Here is a 20,006-nt window from a genome sequence, read left to right as displayed (position 1 = left end):
GAGAAAAGAGATAATCTATTACTAATAATAATTCAATAAATAAGAGCAACACAAAATAAATAAATAATTAAATATAAACAAATAAACAAACAACATTTTCCAACAACTTACACTGAATAAACCACTAAGATATTGAGTAAGTAAAATAAATTAAACATGTGTAAACTGTGAAGTCAAAATTAAAACGATTAAAAAATCTATTTTTAAGTAAACACAACATTGTGAAAAAATTTAGACAAAGAAATTTTATAACACGAAAAACCATAGACATTTGTAATTTTCATTTTTTTTTTGACATTTCGTCATTCTTTTTATTTGTGCTTTTATGCAAGATCGTTAAGAGTAATAAATAGAAATTTTTCGTTAACTATAATGTCAAAAAAATGTTGTTTGCGTATTTTTTAAATTGAAACTTGAAAATATAAGACTATTAATAATATTACATGCAGCGTTAATGAAGAATTAATTAATCCACCAGAATTAAAACCTTCAACAGGCGATCTGAAACACAAAAATAAAAGTACGTGTTGAAAATATTCGATAAGATTCGATATTTGTAACATTTTAATAATACTTTGTACTAATTTTAAATAGGATCATTTTTTCCTTTAGAGAATCCTAAAAATTCTATTCTCACAATATTAAAATTAGTTAATACTTTTGACAAACATTTTTCACTCTTTTTATATTTTGCATTAAACAAATCCCAAGTGGATATTCAGACAATCTTATTTTTTAAACAAATTTTTCTAAAAATCAATATCAAATACAAAACAAACTTCATTAAATAAAAACCTAAAATCCTTAGACAACATGTGTGCAAGTTAGATTTATATTTCCACAGAGCTATTAGAAACAAGAATAACACAAAAGTATCAAAAATTTCACAAAAAATGTCACCTTACCAGTAAATTGAAAAATAAAATAAAGTTACTAATGGTAAAAGTGCTTCCTGGAAAAAAGAATTTTTCAGAAATGTAAATATTTGTCGAATTTACATAATTATTCATAAATTAATGTTGAGTGAGTTTGCTTACTATCAAACAATTTAAAAATAAATTTTTAAATGTTTTGAAATTATTCCATGCAAATGTTTTCTACAATTTAAAAGTCCTAAGTTTTGTTTTAAACAGTCAAGATCCTCTATTCATCCTTTATATATTTAAAGTAAATTTATTAAGATTTGTTAGAAATATTGCAATTAAAAAAATTATATAGTTTTAAACATTAAGAAAATACTGAACAAAAAGCTGTACATTCTCTTATATCAGTTTATCATTTATGCAAATGATGATTGATGTAATATTAAAACCAGAAAAGTGACTTTTCATTAGGATACATAGTAAAAGAAATATTTTATTCTCCAATGATTCATTTTTAAACATATCGCTAACTAAAATGATTTTTGTTTATAGAAACTTGTCTACAATTATTAACATTTGAAAAAGTGAATCGTTTCGGTATACCATTTTTCCATGTATATATTTATGTATGAGAGACCTGAGCGTAGTTTTTCACTTTTTGTTGTATAATTATGTCATTTTTACATTACATAAAAACTGACTTTCCAGTTAACATACTTTTATACCTATTTCATCTTTAATTTTAAAAAAATGATTGAATATCACCCATATTTTCCTTCCTACATCATTTTTTTGGAGTGAGTGCACTACCTGGGGTGTAGTAGATCAAACAGTATAATTATGATTTAGGAGTTCAAACATTATTATATATTAACAATCTAAGTTTAAAACGTAAATTTAAAAAATAAAAATTGAAACAGAATCATATTAAAATCAGTGTCAGATCCAGAATTTACTCCAGAGGGGGTCATCCATAGGTGCGTCGGCGTTCGCCAACCATAATTAGATGACCTTTTTTTAAAGTAAATTTTTCGCCCTAGGAGGGTTAAGACCCTATTGACCCCCTCCCTTCGATATGCCTCTGATTAAAATGAAACTTTAAATATTTGTTAGAAATTTTAAAATTATAGAGAATTATAATTATGTAGGAGAGACTGGGGCTAAATGTTAAATTTTGCATAAATGATTTTTTTAGACAATAAATCCTCTTCAATGCAAATATGTATAGATCAATATTGTAAAGCAACTTGTCCTCAACAAGTTTTCATAAAAAATTCATTTCAAACATTATAATTTGGTTACCTGGAATTCCAATTATAATTCGAGGGGAAAAATGGGAAAGGTAAGAGAATGATTGCAAAACAATTTTAATAAAAATGAAAAAGGTTTATTAGCCAAACTTACGTTTGTTGAATACAAATCGACGCTGGTAATACGTAATTAGAAATTCATACTTTTACGAAGAGACAATTACTTAATCGCGTAAAGAAGACCACGTTACAAGATTCAAAATTAATTTCTATAAAAGACAGACTATAATAATTTTTGGAATTACATTTTTACTTTACGTTACTGATTGCCCAGTGGGCAAAAAAACCATCATTGTTTTAAAAGCGTTCCAAAAACGTTTTTAGAACGTTTCATGTCTGCCAAATAATGTTCCAAAAACGTTCCATTGATTTTAAAACGTTTTAGAATCATATAAGGGGCCATCCATAAACCACGTAGCCTCTTGAGGGGGAGGGGGGGGGGTCAAGCAATTGACTACGACAAGAGGAAAAAATGGCGCTAATACATGTAATAGCGTACTACATGGGGGGAGGGGGGGTCAAAATTCCCAAAAAATGGGGCTACGTGGATTATGGACGGCCCCTAACGTTTTTGGGACTTTATTTGGCAGACATGAAACGTTCTAAAAACGTTTTTGGAACGTTTTTAAAACAATGATGGTTTTTTGCCCACTGGGTGGGCTTGATTTAAAAAGGACTTCAAGGCAAAGAATGAAAAAAAATTAAATTTACAAAATAAACGAAAGCAAAAAAGGCGAAGTGGCTGATAACAAAAGTCTTGAACAATAATGTGCGATTTTACGGTACACAATTTCCAAATTCGTCCTTCTTACGGTAGTGTTAATTCCTTCGATGTCCTTTTCTCATTACGGCCTTGAGTTAAACTAAATTAATACAAATGGTCCTTTAACAATGGTTCGTAGGTGTTATGTCAAAATCTCGATAAATAATCGTATAATTTATGACTACGCCTACGGAGATTCAAGATACGGTAGTAGATGACTCGATACGAAGACTGAATCTATTTCTACCATCAAAAGCATAAACTTAAACAAAAATCATAATAAAACATAGTCATTTCCAGACTATCCACACCTCATTGTCGTACAGCAACCATGAATTAACGAGATTTGTTGGATTTATCGCTCCCCATTGTTGACAGAATCCTTATAATAAAATGTATTATTACACTCCATTATCAACATGACATCAGAAAAACCGGATTGTTGATGAATCAGTCACTCCTCATTGCTGACGAAACATCACCAAAATCCATAATAATGATAATTTAATCATGCCTGATTGTTGACCAAATTGTGATAAGGTTCCATAATCAAGGTAATGTTAGTTCATATCACAATAGATAATTGACAAAACGTTCCTTTTAGCGAAAAGACATCAATATCCAACCAGAGTCGAAAGTCGAGATGGAAAAGTACCAAGTTAAGTTACAAGAACATATTGTACAGTATGGGTTGAGGACATCGTGGTCTTCCGTTGGTCTGTGCAAGGCTGCTGTTCTCGTAGCTAGCGCGCAAAATTTTGGAAAAATTGGAATTTCTTAGGCCGCCGGCCGTAATTTGAATTAAAATGGGAAAAAAATGAGCTAACTACAAAAACAGCCCATTTGATAAACCCGTGCCGACGAAGGGTTAAAATTTAAATGGGGTTTAACATGGGTTTGGTGCACATCTGCAAACTTTGTATTATAACTTTTTCATATCTTGAAAATTTGACTTGGGTCTATCTATTTCCATAGTTTTTCGCTCTCTGAACACGAATATGATTACAAAAATAACTTTTGACAGCTACCGGTTGTCAAAATTCTGTCAAATTTTGAGAAATGAAAATTTTCACGAATTTCATATTAACTTCTACGTTAAAAAAGGTTTCTTGTAAAAATTACAGTTTATATATAGCAATTTAATACTCTATGACAGTTAAAAGCTGTCAAATGAGTTGTCAACTTTTATAAATATCAGTTTTCAAAGAGTTTTAAATAAATTATCACAAAAAACGGTTCTGAGGGTAAATTTAGTTCATATATAAAGGTATCAGGGACCGTCTCGAAAGTTTAGTTTCGTTTTAGTGTTTGAGTTGACACGAAACTAAATTAACAAAGTGACTTTAGTTTCAAGTTGACACGAAACTAAATTAACAAACTGAGTTTAGTTTCGTGTCGACCCGAAACTAAATAAACAAATTAGATTTAGTTTCGTGTCGACTCAAAACAAAAGATTCAAAAACATAATTATTAATTTAGTGTCAATCACAGAAAAATTGTTTCCCCTGACTTACGTGACTAGAGCAACGTAAGTAATTAATGTAAGTTATGTAACCAGAGTAAATTACGTAACTATAGTAACTTACATAATTAAAGGAAGTTACGTAACCAGAGTAAATAACGTAACTGCAGTAACTTACGTAAGTTACGTAAATAAAATAACTTTCGCAATTAATTAAACTAACGTAAGTTACGCAAATAGAATAACTTACGCAATTAAATGAACTTACTTAAGTTACGTATCATACGCAAATAATCAAACGCACGCAATTAAGTAAACTTACGTAAATGATCGAATTTACGTAAGTTACGTAAATTTGATTAATTGTGTAACTTACTGTAGTTATGTACGTAAATTACTCTAGTTACATAAGTTACTGTAGTTACGTAATTTACTCTGGTTACGTAAGTTACTGTAGTTACGTAAGTCAGAGGAAACAATTTTTCTGTGATTGACACTAAATAATTATGTTTTTCAATCTTTTGTTTTGAGTCGACACGAAACTAAATCTAATTTGTTAATTTAGTTTTGGGTCGACACGAAACTAAACTCAGTTTGTTAATTTAGTTTCGTGTCGATTTGAAACTAAAGTCACTTTGTTAATTTAGTTTCGTGTCAACTCAAACACTGAAACGAAAGTAAGTTTCTATTTAGTTTCGTTTCCGAAGCGGTTACTCATAGGTTTTTAATATATTTTGGCAGTTGACAGCTATCAACCGTCAAAGTGTATTAAATTGCTAGATATAAACTTAAATTTTCACAAGAAACCGTTTTATTCGTAGAAGTTATTGTAAAAGTCGTCAAAATTCTCATTTCAAAATTTGACAGAATTTTGACAGCTTTTTGACAACCGGTAGCTGTCAAAAGATATTTTTGACATCATATTCGTGTTCAGCGTATGAAAAACTGTGGGAATACATACCCAGGTGAGAATTAAAGTTGGCCGCCAGAGTTTGAAGGTTGGCCCAAGGTTGGCCTAACTTTGGCAAGCGAAGTTTTGGTTGCCAGAGTTTGACCAACTTTGGCAAGTACTAGTGCCCACAGTTGGTCCGACTTTGCAAGCCAACCATTAAATGCAGAGTTTAACCAACCGTCGGGCCAACTTTGGCGACAAAGGTTGGCACAACTCATCCAAACGTAGTTTAAAAGACTTTCAGTTTCGGTTGGCCCGACGGTTGGCAAAACTAAGTCAAATGCAGTTTAAATGACTAACTTTCTTGGTTGGCCGAAATCTGGGCCACAATTGGCCCAACGGTTGGCAAAATTCTAGAAACGCAGTTTCATTGACTTAAACTTTCTTGGTCGGCCAAACTCTGGGCCACGGTTGGCCCGACGGTTGACAAAACTTTGTGAAACGCAGTTTAATTGACTTACATTATTTTGGTCTGCCGAACTCTGGGCCACGGTTGGCCCGACGGTTGGCAAAAATATGTCAAATGCAGTTTAAATGACTTAAACTTTCTTGGTCGGCCGAACTCTGGGCCACGGTTGGCCCAACGGTTGGCCCAACGGTTGGCAAAACTCTGTGAAACGCAGTTTAATTGACTTGATTTTTATTGGTTGGCCGAACTCTGGGCCACGGTTGGCCCGACGGTTGGCAAAACTCTGTGAAACGCAGTTTAATTGACTTAATTTTTATTGGTTGGCCGAACTCTGGGCCACGGTTGGCCCAACGGTTGGCAAAACTTTGTCAAATGCAGTTTAAATGACTTAAAATTTCTTGGTCGGCCGAACTCTGGGCCACGGTTGGCCCGACGGTTGGCAAAACTATGTGAAACACAGTTTAATTGACTTACATTATTTTGGTCGGCCGAACTCTGGGCCACGGTTGGCAAAACTTTGTCAAATGCAGTTTAAATGACTTAAACTTTCTTGGTCGGCCGAACTTTGGGCCACGGTTGGCCCGACGGTGGGCAAAACTTTATGAAACGCAGTTTAATTGACTTGATTTTTATTAGTTGGCCGAACTCTGGGCCACGGTTGGCCAAACGGTTGGCAAAACTCTCTCAAATGTAGTTTAAATGACTTACATTATTTTAGTCGGCCGAACTCTGGGCCACGGTTGGCCCGACGGTTGGCACAACTTTGTCAAATGTAGTTTAAATGACTTAAACTTTCTTGGTTGGCCGAACTTTAGGCCACGGTTGGCCCGACGGTGGGCAAAACTTTGTGAAACGCAGTTTAATTGACTTGATTTTTCTTGGTTGGACAAACTCTGGGCCACGGTTGGCAAAACTTTGTCAAATGCAGTTTAAATGACTTAAACTTTCTTAGTTTGCCGAACTTTGGGCCACGGATGGCCCGACGGTGGCCAAAACTTTGTGAAACGCAGTTTAATTGACTTGATTTTTTTTGGTTGTCCGAACTCTGGGCCACGGTTGGCCCAACGGTTGGCAAAACTTTGTCAAATGCAATTTAAATGACTTAAACATTCTTGGTCGGCCAAACTCTGGACCACGGTTGGCCCGACGGTGGGCAAAACTTTGTGAAACGCAGTTTAATTGACTTGATTTTTATTGGTTGGCCGAACTCTGGGCCACGGTTGGCCCAACGGTTGACAAAACTTTGTCGAATGCAGTTTAAATGACTTAAACTTTCTTGGTCGGCCGAACTCTGGGCCACGGTTGGCCCGACTGTTGCAGCTTTAATATACATTTTGCGATATGCACTCCCATGTGAGCGTAGCGTAGTGGTCAGTGTATAAGTCTTCGGTGCGTTAGGTTAGGGGTTCGATTCCAGCGAGCGTTAGATATTTTCGAAAATGTATGTATGAGATTGTGTTTAATAATAATAGGTAAAGGGTTATGTCTGATGTTTCCGCTAATAATAACGTGTTAATTGTTTAAATACTTTATTTTTTAAATAATTTTTTACCTTTGGCTTTTGAAGTTGGCCAAACTTTGAAAATTGTGGTTGGCCCAACTTACGCATCTAAAGTTGTGCCAATTTTGACGTCAGTCTTTGGACCAACCATTGAAGTGTATAGTTGGCACAACATATGCATTTTAAGTTAGGCCAACTTCCTTATGAGTTGTCGGGCCAACCATCGTCGCCATTAGACGGCCGCCGCTATCATCTGTATGGTTGGCCCAACCTCTGGCACGAGAAGTTAGACCGACCTTGTTAAAGTTGGCCCAACTATGGGCCGACCAAAAAATTTCACCTGGGTAGGACCCAAGTCATGTTAAACCTCATCTAAACTTTAACCCATCTTTGGCACGGGTTAATATTTATCAAATGGTCTGTTCTTGTGGGTAGCTTATTTTTTTGCATTTTAATTCAAATTCCGGCCGGCGACCTAAGAAATTAAAATTTTTTCAAAATAAGAACCACCCTAATTACCTCTGTTTGCGAAATGGAAACACAAACCTTTGTCTAATACAATTGTAACGGAGAACCTCACATTTTATCGTGCGCAGAGGTAGAGTTAATAAAGTATAGTACTTATAAAAGCCAGTATAGCATAAAATCATATTATGAACGATCTGTGCACATGTTAATTGATCTAAAATTATTTTAATAATTTATCTAGTCTTTTTAATTAATCTATAAAAAAGTTTTTAAATTAACATTTCAATTATCTAAATATCAATAAAATAAAATATGCATCTTTTATTTCGTTTCGTAATTACAGTGAGAATTAAATTTTTTTCGCTTTATACGTTTTTAAATAAAAAAATACTCTTTAAAAATAACCAAACTAAACTTGAATTTTCTAACCAATTAAATAAAGTAAAGTAAACCTCTTGGAGATCACAGCCGACAAACTAACCTTTTTCCATGCAATTCTTCTTAAAACCTCAAAGGAAATACAGTTACTTATATAAAATTTTTGACAAAAATGAATTTTTCGAATAGTAGAAGATATTAATACAAGGTATAATAAAGATTGTTAAGTTTTTAAATATTGTTATGTGAAAATATAGTCTGCTTTAATAAATAAATAAATAAATAATGTGGAAGCCTATAACAGATTTGGATTTATTAATTTATTAGAAAATAGTGATATGCAAACAATTATTAAAAGTCTGATCTAGGGGTTTCAAATGATATTTAAATAAGTTTTTAAATAAACAGAGCCACATTTTATTAACATGGATTTATTTTATGTAGTGTTGTAAAATTTTGAAAATATACTATTGGATTTTACATTGTGCATACATTAGAATATAAAAACTTTTTAAATACACATAAAAAATGTCTTGGGTGACGTGACATATTACAATTGTTCAAAAGATATCGAATAGTGGGACTAGTGCCACATTATGTGCTATCAGCGCGCCACAATGAAGAATATAATTTACCGAAATCAAAACTGTACCTCAATTGGCAAATGTTAGTCTACTTCGCATACATCACATTACCCAAAATTGTTTTTGTGTAGAAAAAATTATTTTCAAATAGAATATTTACAATTTGCAATTCATCAGTTACGACTTACAATACATGTGAAGCTCCAAGGAAAAAGGTACGGTCGCGTTTAGGAATATGCCTTTTCTCAAAGAAGTCACTAATTAAGCGTGTCCTGGCCTTAATTAGATTCCAGCTCGAAAATTTTCGAATATTATTAAAAATACAAAATTGAATTTTATAATGTAAGGTACCTTTTTCTGTAGAACGTCAAAAATATTGAATAAGAATAAAGTTACATTATTAAAAAAATGGTAACCTACTGAATTCCTACGATTCCACATGCTATGCGGTCTCCAGCATCGCCTGTTTCTAAAGATAATGTTGAGTTTCCTTTTCCTAGATCATCTGTCTTTTCATGAACAACAAATGCTCTACCGATGATACTGTTTGGTCCACTCAAAGATATCATGGTGTCAGTAATATCTACTTTAGCCGTCCAATCTTCGCTCGCATTTAAATTACCAAGATCTCCTACATGCCGAACTCTATCGTTTGGAGCTCCATGATTCACCTGTTTTTGAAAAAAACGTTATTATTATTATTTAATAAATTAATTTTTTCGAAAATTATTTTTATTTATTTATATTCCAAATATTACGTAACGCTTATTTTGGAAAATTTTGACCCCCCCCCCTTCCCCCATGTAACACACTGTTATATACATTAGCGCCATTTTTTGGCTTATCATAACAAATAACTTGACCCCCCTCCCCCCAAAAGCGTTACGTAATATATGGACGAAGCCTTAATTGTGGAAGAATTTACTAAATATATTGTTTTATTAATATTATTAAACATCTTAAAGGCGTCTTTCGGGGGTCTAAAAGACATAAAAGGGACGTCTTTTGGACGTCCTTTTCACATCCCTTCAGATCTTAAATAGACATTTCTTTTACAATATTTTCCAAGTTGAAACATATTAATATTGTATTAAATTTATTTTAAGTTTAACTTTATTTTTCTAAAATATGCAGAAATAATGTAAAATTTTTACGAAGCTAGGATCGAACTTGAATATTTGGGGCTTGAAGCATTTCTACTTTAGCACCTCAGACATTTGAGACAGATATGAACCTCTACAAAGTTTACGATCTGACTTCTTAATAAAATGAATTTTATTCAGAAAAATTCTAAGAACTTTTATATTCATCAGCATCGATTTTGACACCACCTTAAAGATGTCTTTTCTTAAAATCTAAAAGACATCATCAAAAATAAATCCTTAGGACGTCTTTTGAAGAAGTGTACCCACTGGGATATAAATATTTATTAGAGCTGTGCAAAATTCGAACCGAACCGAGTTTTGTTCGATTTTGGGGCGCCGAAATGTCAAATGTCGAATATACGACATCCGAACTTGGCTAGTTCGAATGTCGGTTTGACATTCGAACTAAGCTAACTCGAATGTCGAATTTTCGACATTCGAACTAGGCGAAAAAATTCGAACAGTTCGGTTCGAATTATTTTGCACAGCTCTAATATTTATATATCAAACTAAAAAATAAACGACGTCTTATGATATTAACAATATAATTATTTGATAAACACATTGATTCGAAATAAATTCGAATCACATTCCCAGGTGCGAATTTGGGTTGGCCGCCAGAGTTTGAAGGTTAGTCCAAGGTTGGCCTAACTTTGGCAAGGGAAGTTTTGGTTGCCAGAGTTTCCATTTTTTTGGTCGGCTGAACTCTGGGCCACGGTTGGCCCGACAATTGGAAAAACTCTATGAAACGCAGTTTAATTGACTTTTTTTCTTGATCGACAATTTTTCTTGGTCGGACAAACTCTGGGCCTTGGTTTGCCCGACGGTTGGCAAAACTTTGTCAAATGCAGTTTAAATGACTTAAACTTTCTTAGTTGGGCGAACTCTGGGCCACGGTTGGCCCGACGGTTGTCAAAACTCTGTGAAACGCAGTTTAATTGGATTACACTATTTTGGTCGGCCGAACTCTGGGCCTCGGTTGGCAAAACTTTGTCAAATGCAGTTTTATTGATTTATTGCTAAAAATATAGTTGTTTGTGAAAAGTAAGTTTCCGTAAATTTTATATCTTTCAGTTATAAAATTTATAGCTTATAGATAATTTAAATTATTTTTACAGAACTTTTTGGTAGAGTAATAAATACCATCATAATATGCACGATTGTTGATTAAATTCTAATTAAATTATACTGTGATGTCCTTCATGTGACTTTAACGTTAATAATACGAAGTTATACGAAGTGGATTCTTATTGGTTAACGGTATCTAAAATTCAATATTACAAATTAAATTCTTAGACATTATTTTAAGAAATTTTCATTCTAATTCCTTACAGCGTTTGATATAGGTACTAGAAGAAGAATTTCATTTCATTTTGTCTAGAAAACGATTAAGATGGTGTGGAAAACATTGCAGTAAGTTATTTCCATTCCCTAATTTAAGAAACAAGTACCTCGAAGTGAAATTTATTTTTAATATTAATCATAAAACAAATCGTGTTTTCAGCTTACTCTCCGCACTTGTAATTGTAGCAGGAAATAAACCATTACACATAATTGTAAAAGAAGGGAATGAAACATATAAAACAATATTTTGCCCTCTGCCTCAAATTGGTAACATATTTTCTTTCACAGGCTTTATAATTTTTACGATAAATGTTTATATAATTATAATCAAATTGTATTCATGATTTACTACAACTTCACTGTAAAAACAAGTGTCTCAATGTATGACGTTTTGTCCCCACTTTTGAAACATTTGAGATGTTTTACCTCAAAATTATTGAGGTAAAACACCTCAAATGTTTCAAAAGTGGGGACAAAAACATCTTACATTGAAACACTGTTTTGACAGTGTTACAAGACGTCCATTTAAACAGATCTCATATTTTTATTTTTTAATATTGTAAAAATTATAAAGATACTTATGAAAACACTAAGTAAAAATACTTGACTTTGAAATAGTAATTAAAATTAAAATCCACCTCCATAGTTTCATATTTTAAATTCGAACAAATTATATTTCAAAAGTATATCTTATGTTATACTTTCTTATATTTACTTTTGAAAATAACTATTTTTCACACTGTTCTCATGAGTATAGTCCAAGTGTTAAGCGTCACGTATACAACATGCAACATTTTTTGGAATAAACCTATTTTTGGTGACAAATCTGTAAATTATGATATATATCCAAGTAAAGGTGGAGAGAATCTGACTAGTTTATTTTATACAACTTCTCTTAAGGAAATACCTTTTTCAATTTCGAATCTTGAACCTGGCTCTAAATATAAAATCACCGTGATATCTAAAATTTACAACCAAATCCTTACTAAAAACTCTACGGATTGCATCACTAGATCTAACATAGGTATGATGGTAATTTTTATAACTCTTTTTCTGTAAATAATTCTTAGGTTTTTATAGTCTTCATTGTATTTTTAATTCCTTAAATACAGAATCTTCAGTCGATTTGCTAAATGTCACGAATACATCATGTAAAATTTATGTGAAAACTTCTATTGATGATAATCAATCCGTGAGATATTACATAAATCTAAATAGCAATTCAATGTATACTGTTTATATTACGGGAAAAATTCCTTTTTCGGAATCAATTTTTACTTTTAAAGACCTTGTATCTGGAGATATGTATGAAATATCAGTGCAACCTGAAATTAACAATTGGAATACAACTGCAGTTTCAACGAAGTGCATCACTAAGTCTCAATTGGGTATGATATAATATTGAGATTCATTTTACATTCATTTTATAAGTATTTTTGGTCTTTGTATATTTTACGATTCCATTTTTAATTCCGAAAATGATTAATTTTATTCACTGTCATGTTTATGAAGCATTTCAATTCATATTGTTGTGTGTTCATTTCGTAGATCTACTTAAATTGATAAGCGTTACGAATTCATCATGCACAGTTACATGGACAAAACCAGCGAATGATCAGAGTTCGATATTATATTTTATAGCAGCAAGTACACAAGATTGGCAAGGCACTATAAACTATTTTAAAGATTTCAAAACAAAATTATTTTATGCTGTCAAAAATCTGAATTCTGAAGTCAGCTATAACATTACAGTGTATTATTTTATTGACGGAAAAAAATTTTCATTATCAACAACATGTGAAACTTTATCTTCAAAAAGTAAGAAAATTTTGAAATTCATTTTCTTAAAGTATTTAAATCAACAATTGTTGTGTTAAACATGAAACTTAAATGTTTTCGACTTTGTTGTATTTATCAAACATTTTAATCCACAGCAGTTTCTAAGGGACAATTGCAGCCACTCAATCTGTTAAATGTCACGTCTACAAGTTGTACAATTCTTTGGAGAAAACCCATGAATGATAATCGTACCGTAATATATTATGTATCTGTAAAAGATAATAAATTTCAGTCCCCTATTAACTATTATGAAACTTCTGAGTCGGATGTACCTTTCACGATTTATTATTTATCACCTGGATTCACGTATGATCTTTCAGTGCAAGCTAAAATTGATAATCAGTTTACTATTCCGATTTCAACGAAGTGCATCACATTGTGATGAAACAGTAAAAATATGTTTATCTATTTAATAAAAGTTGTCAACTCAATTCTGTCTGACTTATTGATTAAGACCAAGAATCATTTATCTATATCTAATGCGATTGTAACATTAATAACTATCATAATTTAATAAATGTATATAATTATTTCTATAACACCTTACGTCAAAAACTCGACTAAAGTGTCATTTAAGACGCACTAGTGCGAGAAAAGAGGGGAGGTAGAAGATTCTCACATAGTTCCTCCCACCTTCCATGCTACCGAAGCACTGTTACCAACCTAATATAAATATTTGATAACTAGCAAATATAAAGAGATATCACTGCGCATGCTTCTACGTGCTGTTGACAGCAGACGATGCCTAACCTCAATTTTCCTCGGGATTATTAAAAACGGAAATTATTCAAAATGCTTTTAAATTTTACAACTGGCTTATTCAAATACGACAAAATTAAAAGCTGGAACTTTATGTTCTAAAATGCACAGGTAAATGAAAGTACTACTTTTTTGATATTCCATTAAAATTTTAAAGTTTTTTGCAAAAGATAAAATAAATAAACTATTATTTGTAAACATTAATATAATTTTCAGTTGTTAAAAAAAGTAAATTAAAATAAAATAACTTTCTTAAATACAAAAATTAAGATAAATAAATAATAATAAATAAAAATAAAATAAAAATATTTGAGATTCCTTTAATTACAATACAAATTGGAAATAACCTTACTATTTTTGAACCTCAAAACAATATAAAATTAAGTGTTTAAAATCTGTAAAAAAACTATTTCTTTTGTATATTAAAAGTGAAATAATTTTGTAAGTCTTTAAAATAGTTAAACTACATTAAAAGAACTATTATAATAAATATAAATAAATAATTCAAACTATTTTTGTTCTCCTATGATTCGAAGTTAAATGTTTCAAAAGTATTTTTGCACCATATCAGTAAGAGGCAGTTTTATGTTTACAAGACTAAAAATATATATAAAATTATATTTTTTCAATTAACTTACCCGTTCAGGATTAAAGTGTTTACCAGTAGAAATGCAACCTTTGGTCATATCTCCTTTTTCATGAACATGAAAACCATGAAGACCAGGGGGGATGCCATATATTGTGCCAGTAATTGTGACAGGACCATTTTTCACACTTTGCGAAATAAGTAGAATTCCAGTAACATTCAATTTAGCAACATTGTTGGGTACTAATTTTACCACAGCTTTTAATTCCTGTAATTTTTAAAATAGTAAATTAACAAATGTAGATCTGTCAATCATAATTTCTAAAATAGTTCATTTTAACTCTCATACGATGTCCGCAGTTATGTTTTATGTAAAACATTGCAAAACCATACGGTTCCTTCTAAATTACAAATTTGATATAAAATATTTTCTTACTTGTCCACATGATGCTGCAATTAGTAATGGTATGAAGACAATTGAAAAAACTTTTTTCATTGTGTTTTGTCTGAAACAAAAAAAATATAAATTGATTGTTAATTTTACTACTTTAGAAAGCCTCTAAGAATCTATTGAACTAAGAAAGTTAAATAAATTTTAGCCTACTTGCCCTATGTAAATAATAAAATAGAGTTAATTCTTTTAAAAAAATGAAATTTTCAGTGTTACTCAAGTTTCTATTCCTATTTCCTATTCTATTAGCATACAACGAAACAATTCTGAACGATGGTGAATTATACTTTACTTTTTATAGAATGTATTGAATGCTAAAAAATATGTGCTCCTAATTATAAAGAAATTGTAGTAATTAAAAATAGCGTTATTCATTATTTTTTAATATTAAAATTTCTATAAACTTTATACAATATCTTTTGCGGCGATAATTCAACTAAAATTTTTTACAACAGCACTTATTCGTCTTGAACAAACGAATAAATCTTGAAATTGGAAAATAATGTGCCTTTAGAAATAAAGAAAAGATTACAATAACTATCAACTTAAATTTGACCGTGAACAACTCTAAACATAGCCTTTTTCTAGGAGCACATCTACAGATTGAAATTAAATGAATTTAAAGCGTGAGTGATTATAATTCTTAAAATATTCAAATTCAACCGAGTTACAGTGTCTACCGTTCGAAAATATATTTTTAAAGCACTCCGCTAAATCATCTGTCATACCGACATTTAAAAAAAAATTTTTTTGCATTTCAAGAGTAGTATAACACCCTAACTGTATTTTAATTTTTTTAATAAAATTTATATTTTTTAATAAAAATTGTTAAAAAAGCGTATGTTTTGGTCGGGTCAAAGTGGTAAAATCCCTTAACGTACACATATTTGTTTTAAAATTTTCTTGAGCAATATTAATTTTTTTTCCAAAATTAAATAAATAAAACCGTTGCAAAGTTAAAATTCAATTTTTTGTCTTCATTTTATGAACACTTTGCTTCCACATAAAATTATTATTTTAAGAATTTTATAAATTACATTATCGTTAGATATTATCGCAAATTTAATACTTTGAAAAACACAAAAATTTATTTTTTTTAATTTCTAATTTTTGAAATATAAATAACGTTGGCTATTATATAAAAAAAATGTTCAATAAGAAGTCAAAAACACTACAAATTTAAAGAAAAAAATACAATTAAATCTGAATTTATAACTAAAAAACCCAAAGAAGTAGCTTTTTTTAAAGTTTGATATTTTTAATGTTAATAACTTTGACGAACATTACCGAATATTTCATTATCGTTCTCGGAACATTTTTTAAAAATATTTGCAAAAAACTTTTTTCGAAAAATTTTAAAACATGAAAAAAACATAGTTAAACTTTGATGAATAAGGTTCAAATATTATATGCCCGCTAATGTGTTTTGAGAAAATTTGACACAAATATTTTATTGTAAAAAAAATGCTAAACGACAAGTTTTTCAGAAAAACGAAAAAATTAAATTTTGTAATAAATTGTAGTTCTTGTAATTTTTAATATCCAAAATAAATTTTTTTGTAGGACATCGTAATCAGTATGTCAGATGATAATAGTCCTATATGAAAATTATCGCCAAATAATTATGTAGAACGAATGTTATGACAATTGGAAAACCGCTGCCAAATTTGATCACTAATGGTTTTATCTTTGTGATTATTTTTATTAAAACTTTTCCTCATAGTGGAGGAGGTTTATTTCAACGTTTTAACTTTTATCCAAATTAAATAATGTGCACATACGGATAAATTGACCACAATGCAATAAGAAATAATAGAAAAATTCCTTTTTTTACAGTTTTGATTGTTATAGAAGGTTAATAGCAACGACGACATTAGGACAAATATTGTTTTTCTTTTATATTTCTCCATTTAAGTGTAGCATGCGTAATAACGTATACTCCGGTGCGGTAGGTTAAGGTTTTGATCCCAGCGAGCGTTACACATTTTCAAAAAAATTATGTAGACTATTGCGTTTAATAGATAGAGGTTTATTTAAACGTCCCAAATAATAATAATAATAATGTATTAATTGTTCAAATAATTAAATAATTTTTAATTAATTTTTGTTCAGTATTAATTATTATTTAAATTTGGGCCGACTTTGGGATAAGTTGTCTGGCCAACCATTGTTAGTTTAACAAACAAAAAATTGACTTAACATGCAATTTTATGACAACGCTACAGGGCAGTGTTATCCTGCAAAAAAATTAAATCTTAAAATTTTAATTTTTTTAAATCTATCTAATAAAAAAAATTTTAAAAAGCATTTTTTTCTCCTATAAATTGTTTTGTAAGTCAAAAACTTTTGATAATAAAAGCAAAAGACTAAAAAAAATTATCTCTGTAAAAATTGACTCTTAAAAAATGAATCATCGCATCGTGTTAATATATATATATATATTGCAAAGCAATTTTGTCTCAGAGTTGCAATTCAAGGTCATTGTGAGGTGGAACTTATCAATACGACTCGAACCTCGTCCCCATATTTCTTTGTAAATTGTCACAGTTTACCATGCACTACTCTAACAAGGTCCATGCAATAATTATTTGCAAATGGGATAATAAAGATAGTGTACATTATTGTATACTTTTTATGTCTTTAATAAAATTCTATTTATAGGTTATAGTTTTTCCAAATAATGTAAGTTTATAAACAATAAATGTACTTTATAGGTCTCACCGGGAAAACGTAACTTTATTATTAAAAATTTTTTATTTTAAAATATTCTTCTTTCTTTTGGATTTATTTCTTTAACAAAAGTAAAGCGGTTCATTAATGTTAATTTTAATCTGTGCATTAATTTCAAGGATAAAAAATAAAATGTTTTAAATTTCGTGCTATTTAAATATAATATTTTTACAATAAATGAAGCATTTTTCATATAAAAAAATAAATTTAAATTATTAAAAGTATCAATTTATAATAGTTTAATGAGATTAGAATTAAATTATAGTTTGTTAAATATTAAATACTTCATTAAAGAAATTTATTAATAAGAAAACAACTTTACCATTACCACATTTCATGATAAGTAACAAACATTGAAGATAAGAAACGACTATAAAATAATGTATTAAAAAATTACTTTTATAACATAAAAATTTATAATTTTGAATATTCAAGTTTTTAAAAAGTGAAAGGGACCTACCGGTTAGAAGTTCGTGTTTGACTGTGTTCATCGATTGACTGACTGTAGATTGAAGACATATTTTTATTAGTATCTCACTTGTTCGAATAACTTTCCAAACTCCCCACCTCTTTACAAAGTGTTTGAGTGATTTTTTTTACATTTTATTTAAACATTCATGTATACGAAATTTTAGTACGAATTAAGTAAACTTATAGGCCAATATTTAAAATTCATATAATTCTCATTTAAATATATTAAAATTTTGTATGCAATATTATTATACAATATTACTCAATAGTATTTTTTCCTTGAAATAATAAGGAATCATAATTAATTCAATTAGAATATGTAAATTCGTTTAAGTAGTAATATATGGCGCCGTACATTATAGGAAGTGACAATTAGCTGTAAGGACAACATACTAATTTTGCCAAATCTTTCCCTATTCATTATATAAAATAAAAACAAGTTGTAGGGGAGACTGGAGCTAAATAACAGTTAAAGTTCATTATCTTTTGAACGAAAATAGTTAGAGCATTGAAATTTTAATTATAGAAGGGTGTTATCACTCTAAATAAATGTCCGGAGTTATGTGACATTCTGTTCATTTTTGTGCTGTCGATATGTGACGCGCTCCCAAGAAAGGTACCTAAGAAGCAAAAAATTTGAGGTTATGTTTTAAATTTTGTAAGTAAAAATACAGAAACAGAATCAATTATTAATTAAAAATTGTTGGTCTTCAAGTCTTCACTATATTCAAAATATTCAATGAATATTGGTTTCAAATTCAAATAATTACAAATTAACTTTTAATCAAGATAAATCTAACTCGAATCCAACCTATAATTCGTTTGCTTCTTAGGTACCTTTCTTGGGAGCGCGTCACATATATTTAAAGTTTGTTTTCACCCTACTTTTAGAAATTTTTTCGTAAAAGAAAATATCAACTTTTAAGTATATATATTTTTTTAATTTATTCTCAACGCTATTTTTTAGGTATTTATTTGGGTCTCCTGAAGAGATACCTGAAGGTATTTGCTAAATATCTTTAGTCAGATTTTTTATATTTGTTGTTAAAGCCAAAAACGCACCCTGGGGCTAAATCTTAAATAATGGGTGGGGCGAAATGTTAAATGTGTCTTTACATGTTGTTAAAAATGTTTTTAACATTTTTTTGGGTTTATTTGTTTAGAAATTATTTATTTAACATTAGGCAAATACCCTGTCAAAAAACAAAACCGTTCACGTGAAATAAACAAAAAAACTTTTTTTGAAATTTTAATTAATAATAATTTATTAACTAAATTAATTGTTTACGTATACTTTAACTTATCTACTACTTAACACCTATCAGAAAATAGTTTTAGTAGGCTAAAAATAGAATTTAACATTTAGCCCCTGCCATTTAACATTTAGTCTCAGCATGGGGTAAAATGTTAAAAAAACAAAATTTTCAAAAAAAGACAAAACCTGTATTTTACGCTAAAATGTCAGAAACTTTTTTATTAAAAGTTGTAGAGGACAAGTTGCCCTACAATATTGATATATAAATATTTGCATCTAAGCGGATTATATTGTCTAAAAAATCATTTATGCAAAATTTAACCTTTAGCCCCAGTCTTCCCTATATTTTTGTTATAATTTTGGTTTTCATTTCATGAATACTTTTCTTCTTCATAGAGATAATAATAATAATAGAAATATATAAATAACTTTTTATAAATACGGTAAAAGTGATTGAATCTTGGGTCAACCAATATATTTTTAAATACCTTACAAGATAGTTGTATTAGTTTAATAGTTCAAGAAAAGTTTTCAAACAAAAAAGTTAAGAGAATGTCATTTTTCACAATTTTTGGTTTTTAAAATACCAATAATTTCGAAATTTATGATCGAATCAGGTTCAAAAATAGGTCAATCGAAGCTTATTTTAATGCTCTTCAAGTTGATAACGATAATTTTAAAGTTACTTCTACATTTGTCAACAAAATTCGATAAGGGCTCAAAAGATGCATCTAAA

General features: G+C 29.9%; 2 protein-coding genes across 5 annotated transcripts; one reads left to right on the top strand and one right to left on the bottom strand.

Annotated features, from left to right (window-relative positions):
• Positions 1 to 308: 308 nt before the first annotated feature.
• LOC122500015 (superoxide dismutase [Cu-Zn], chloroplastic-like) lies at positions 309 to 18,132 on the bottom strand. Of its 2 annotated transcripts, XM_043608688.1 has the most exons (5): positions 18,005 to 18,132; positions 14,800 to 14,869; positions 14,416 to 14,631; positions 9,111 to 9,361; positions 309 to 501 (listed from the first exon to the last, which is right to left on the bottom strand). In XM_043608688.1, the coding sequence occupies exons 1-5, from the start codon at positions 18,061 to 18,063 to the stop codon at positions 402 to 404; spliced, it is 696 nt and encodes a 231-aa protein (XP_043464623.1). In that variant the 5' UTR covers positions 18,064 to 18,132; the 3' UTR covers positions 309 to 401. The 2 variants fall into 2 exon arrangements, with proteins under 2 accessions (XP_043464623.1, XP_043464624.1); XM_043608689.1 differs by lacking the exon at positions 309 to 501 and having other exon boundaries at positions 8,522 to 9,361; positions 18,005 to 18,127.
• On the top strand, positions 11,095 to 13,449 carry LOC122500014. 3 transcript variants are annotated; one of them, XM_043608687.1, is made up of 6 exons: positions 11,095 to 11,248; positions 11,340 to 11,446; positions 12,036 to 12,203; positions 12,292 to 12,567; positions 12,728 to 12,997; positions 13,114 to 13,449. In XM_043608687.1, exons 1-6 carry the CDS (start codon positions 11,229 to 11,231, stop codon positions 13,398 to 13,400), a joined length of 1,128 nt encoding a protein of 375 aa, XP_043464622.1. In that variant the 5' UTR covers positions 11,095 to 11,228; the 3' UTR covers positions 13,401 to 13,449. The 3 variants fall into 3 exon arrangements, with proteins under 3 accessions (XP_043464622.1, XP_043464620.1, XP_043464619.1); XM_043608685.1 differs by having other exon boundaries at positions 11,937 to 12,203; positions 13,117 to 13,449; XM_043608684.1 differs by having other exon boundaries at positions 11,937 to 12,203.
• Positions 18,133 to 20,006: the final 1,874 nt, after the last annotated feature.

The sequence above is a fragment of the Leptopilina heterotoma genome, unplaced genomic scaffold, assembly GCF_015476425.1.
Source record: "Leptopilina heterotoma isolate Lh14 unplaced genomic scaffold, ASM1547642v1 Lhet_180, whole genome shotgun sequence".
NCBI lineage: Eukaryota > Metazoa > Arthropoda > Insecta > Hymenoptera > Figitidae > Leptopilina > Leptopilina heterotoma.
The sequence above is the reverse complement of the archived record's forward strand: the minus strand, read 5'-3'. Positions and strand labels throughout refer to the sequence as shown.

What these genes read in the sequence shown, in the direction of transcription:
- LOC122500015 (XM_043608688.1), bottom strand. Translation starts at nt 18,063, where the DNA reads ATGTCTTCAATCTACAGTCAGTCAATCGATGAACACAGTCAAACACGA. An exon ending in TTGCAGCATCATGTGGACAA is followed by an intron (nt 14,632 to 14,799) that starts GTAAGAAAATAT and finishes TAAAAATTACAG; the next exon opens with GAATTAAAAGCTGTGGTAAA. An exon ending in TGTGGAATCGTAGGAATTCA is followed by an intron (nt 502 to 9,110) that starts GTAGGTTACCAT and finishes TTTGTGTTTCAG; the next exon opens with ATCGCCTGTTGAAGGTTTTA.
- LOC122500014 (XM_043608684.1), top strand. Translation starts at nt 11,229, where the DNA reads ATGGTGTGGAAAACATTGCA. An exon ending in TTGCCCTCTGCCTCAAATTG is followed by an intron (nt 11,447 to 11,936) that starts GTAACATATTTT and finishes TCATGAGTATAG; the next exon opens with TCCAAGTGTTAAGCGTCACG. An exon ending in CATCACTAAGTCTCAATTGG is followed by an intron (nt 12,568 to 12,727) that starts GTATGATATAAT and finishes TTCATTTCGTAG; the next exon opens with ATCTACTTAAATTGATAAGC.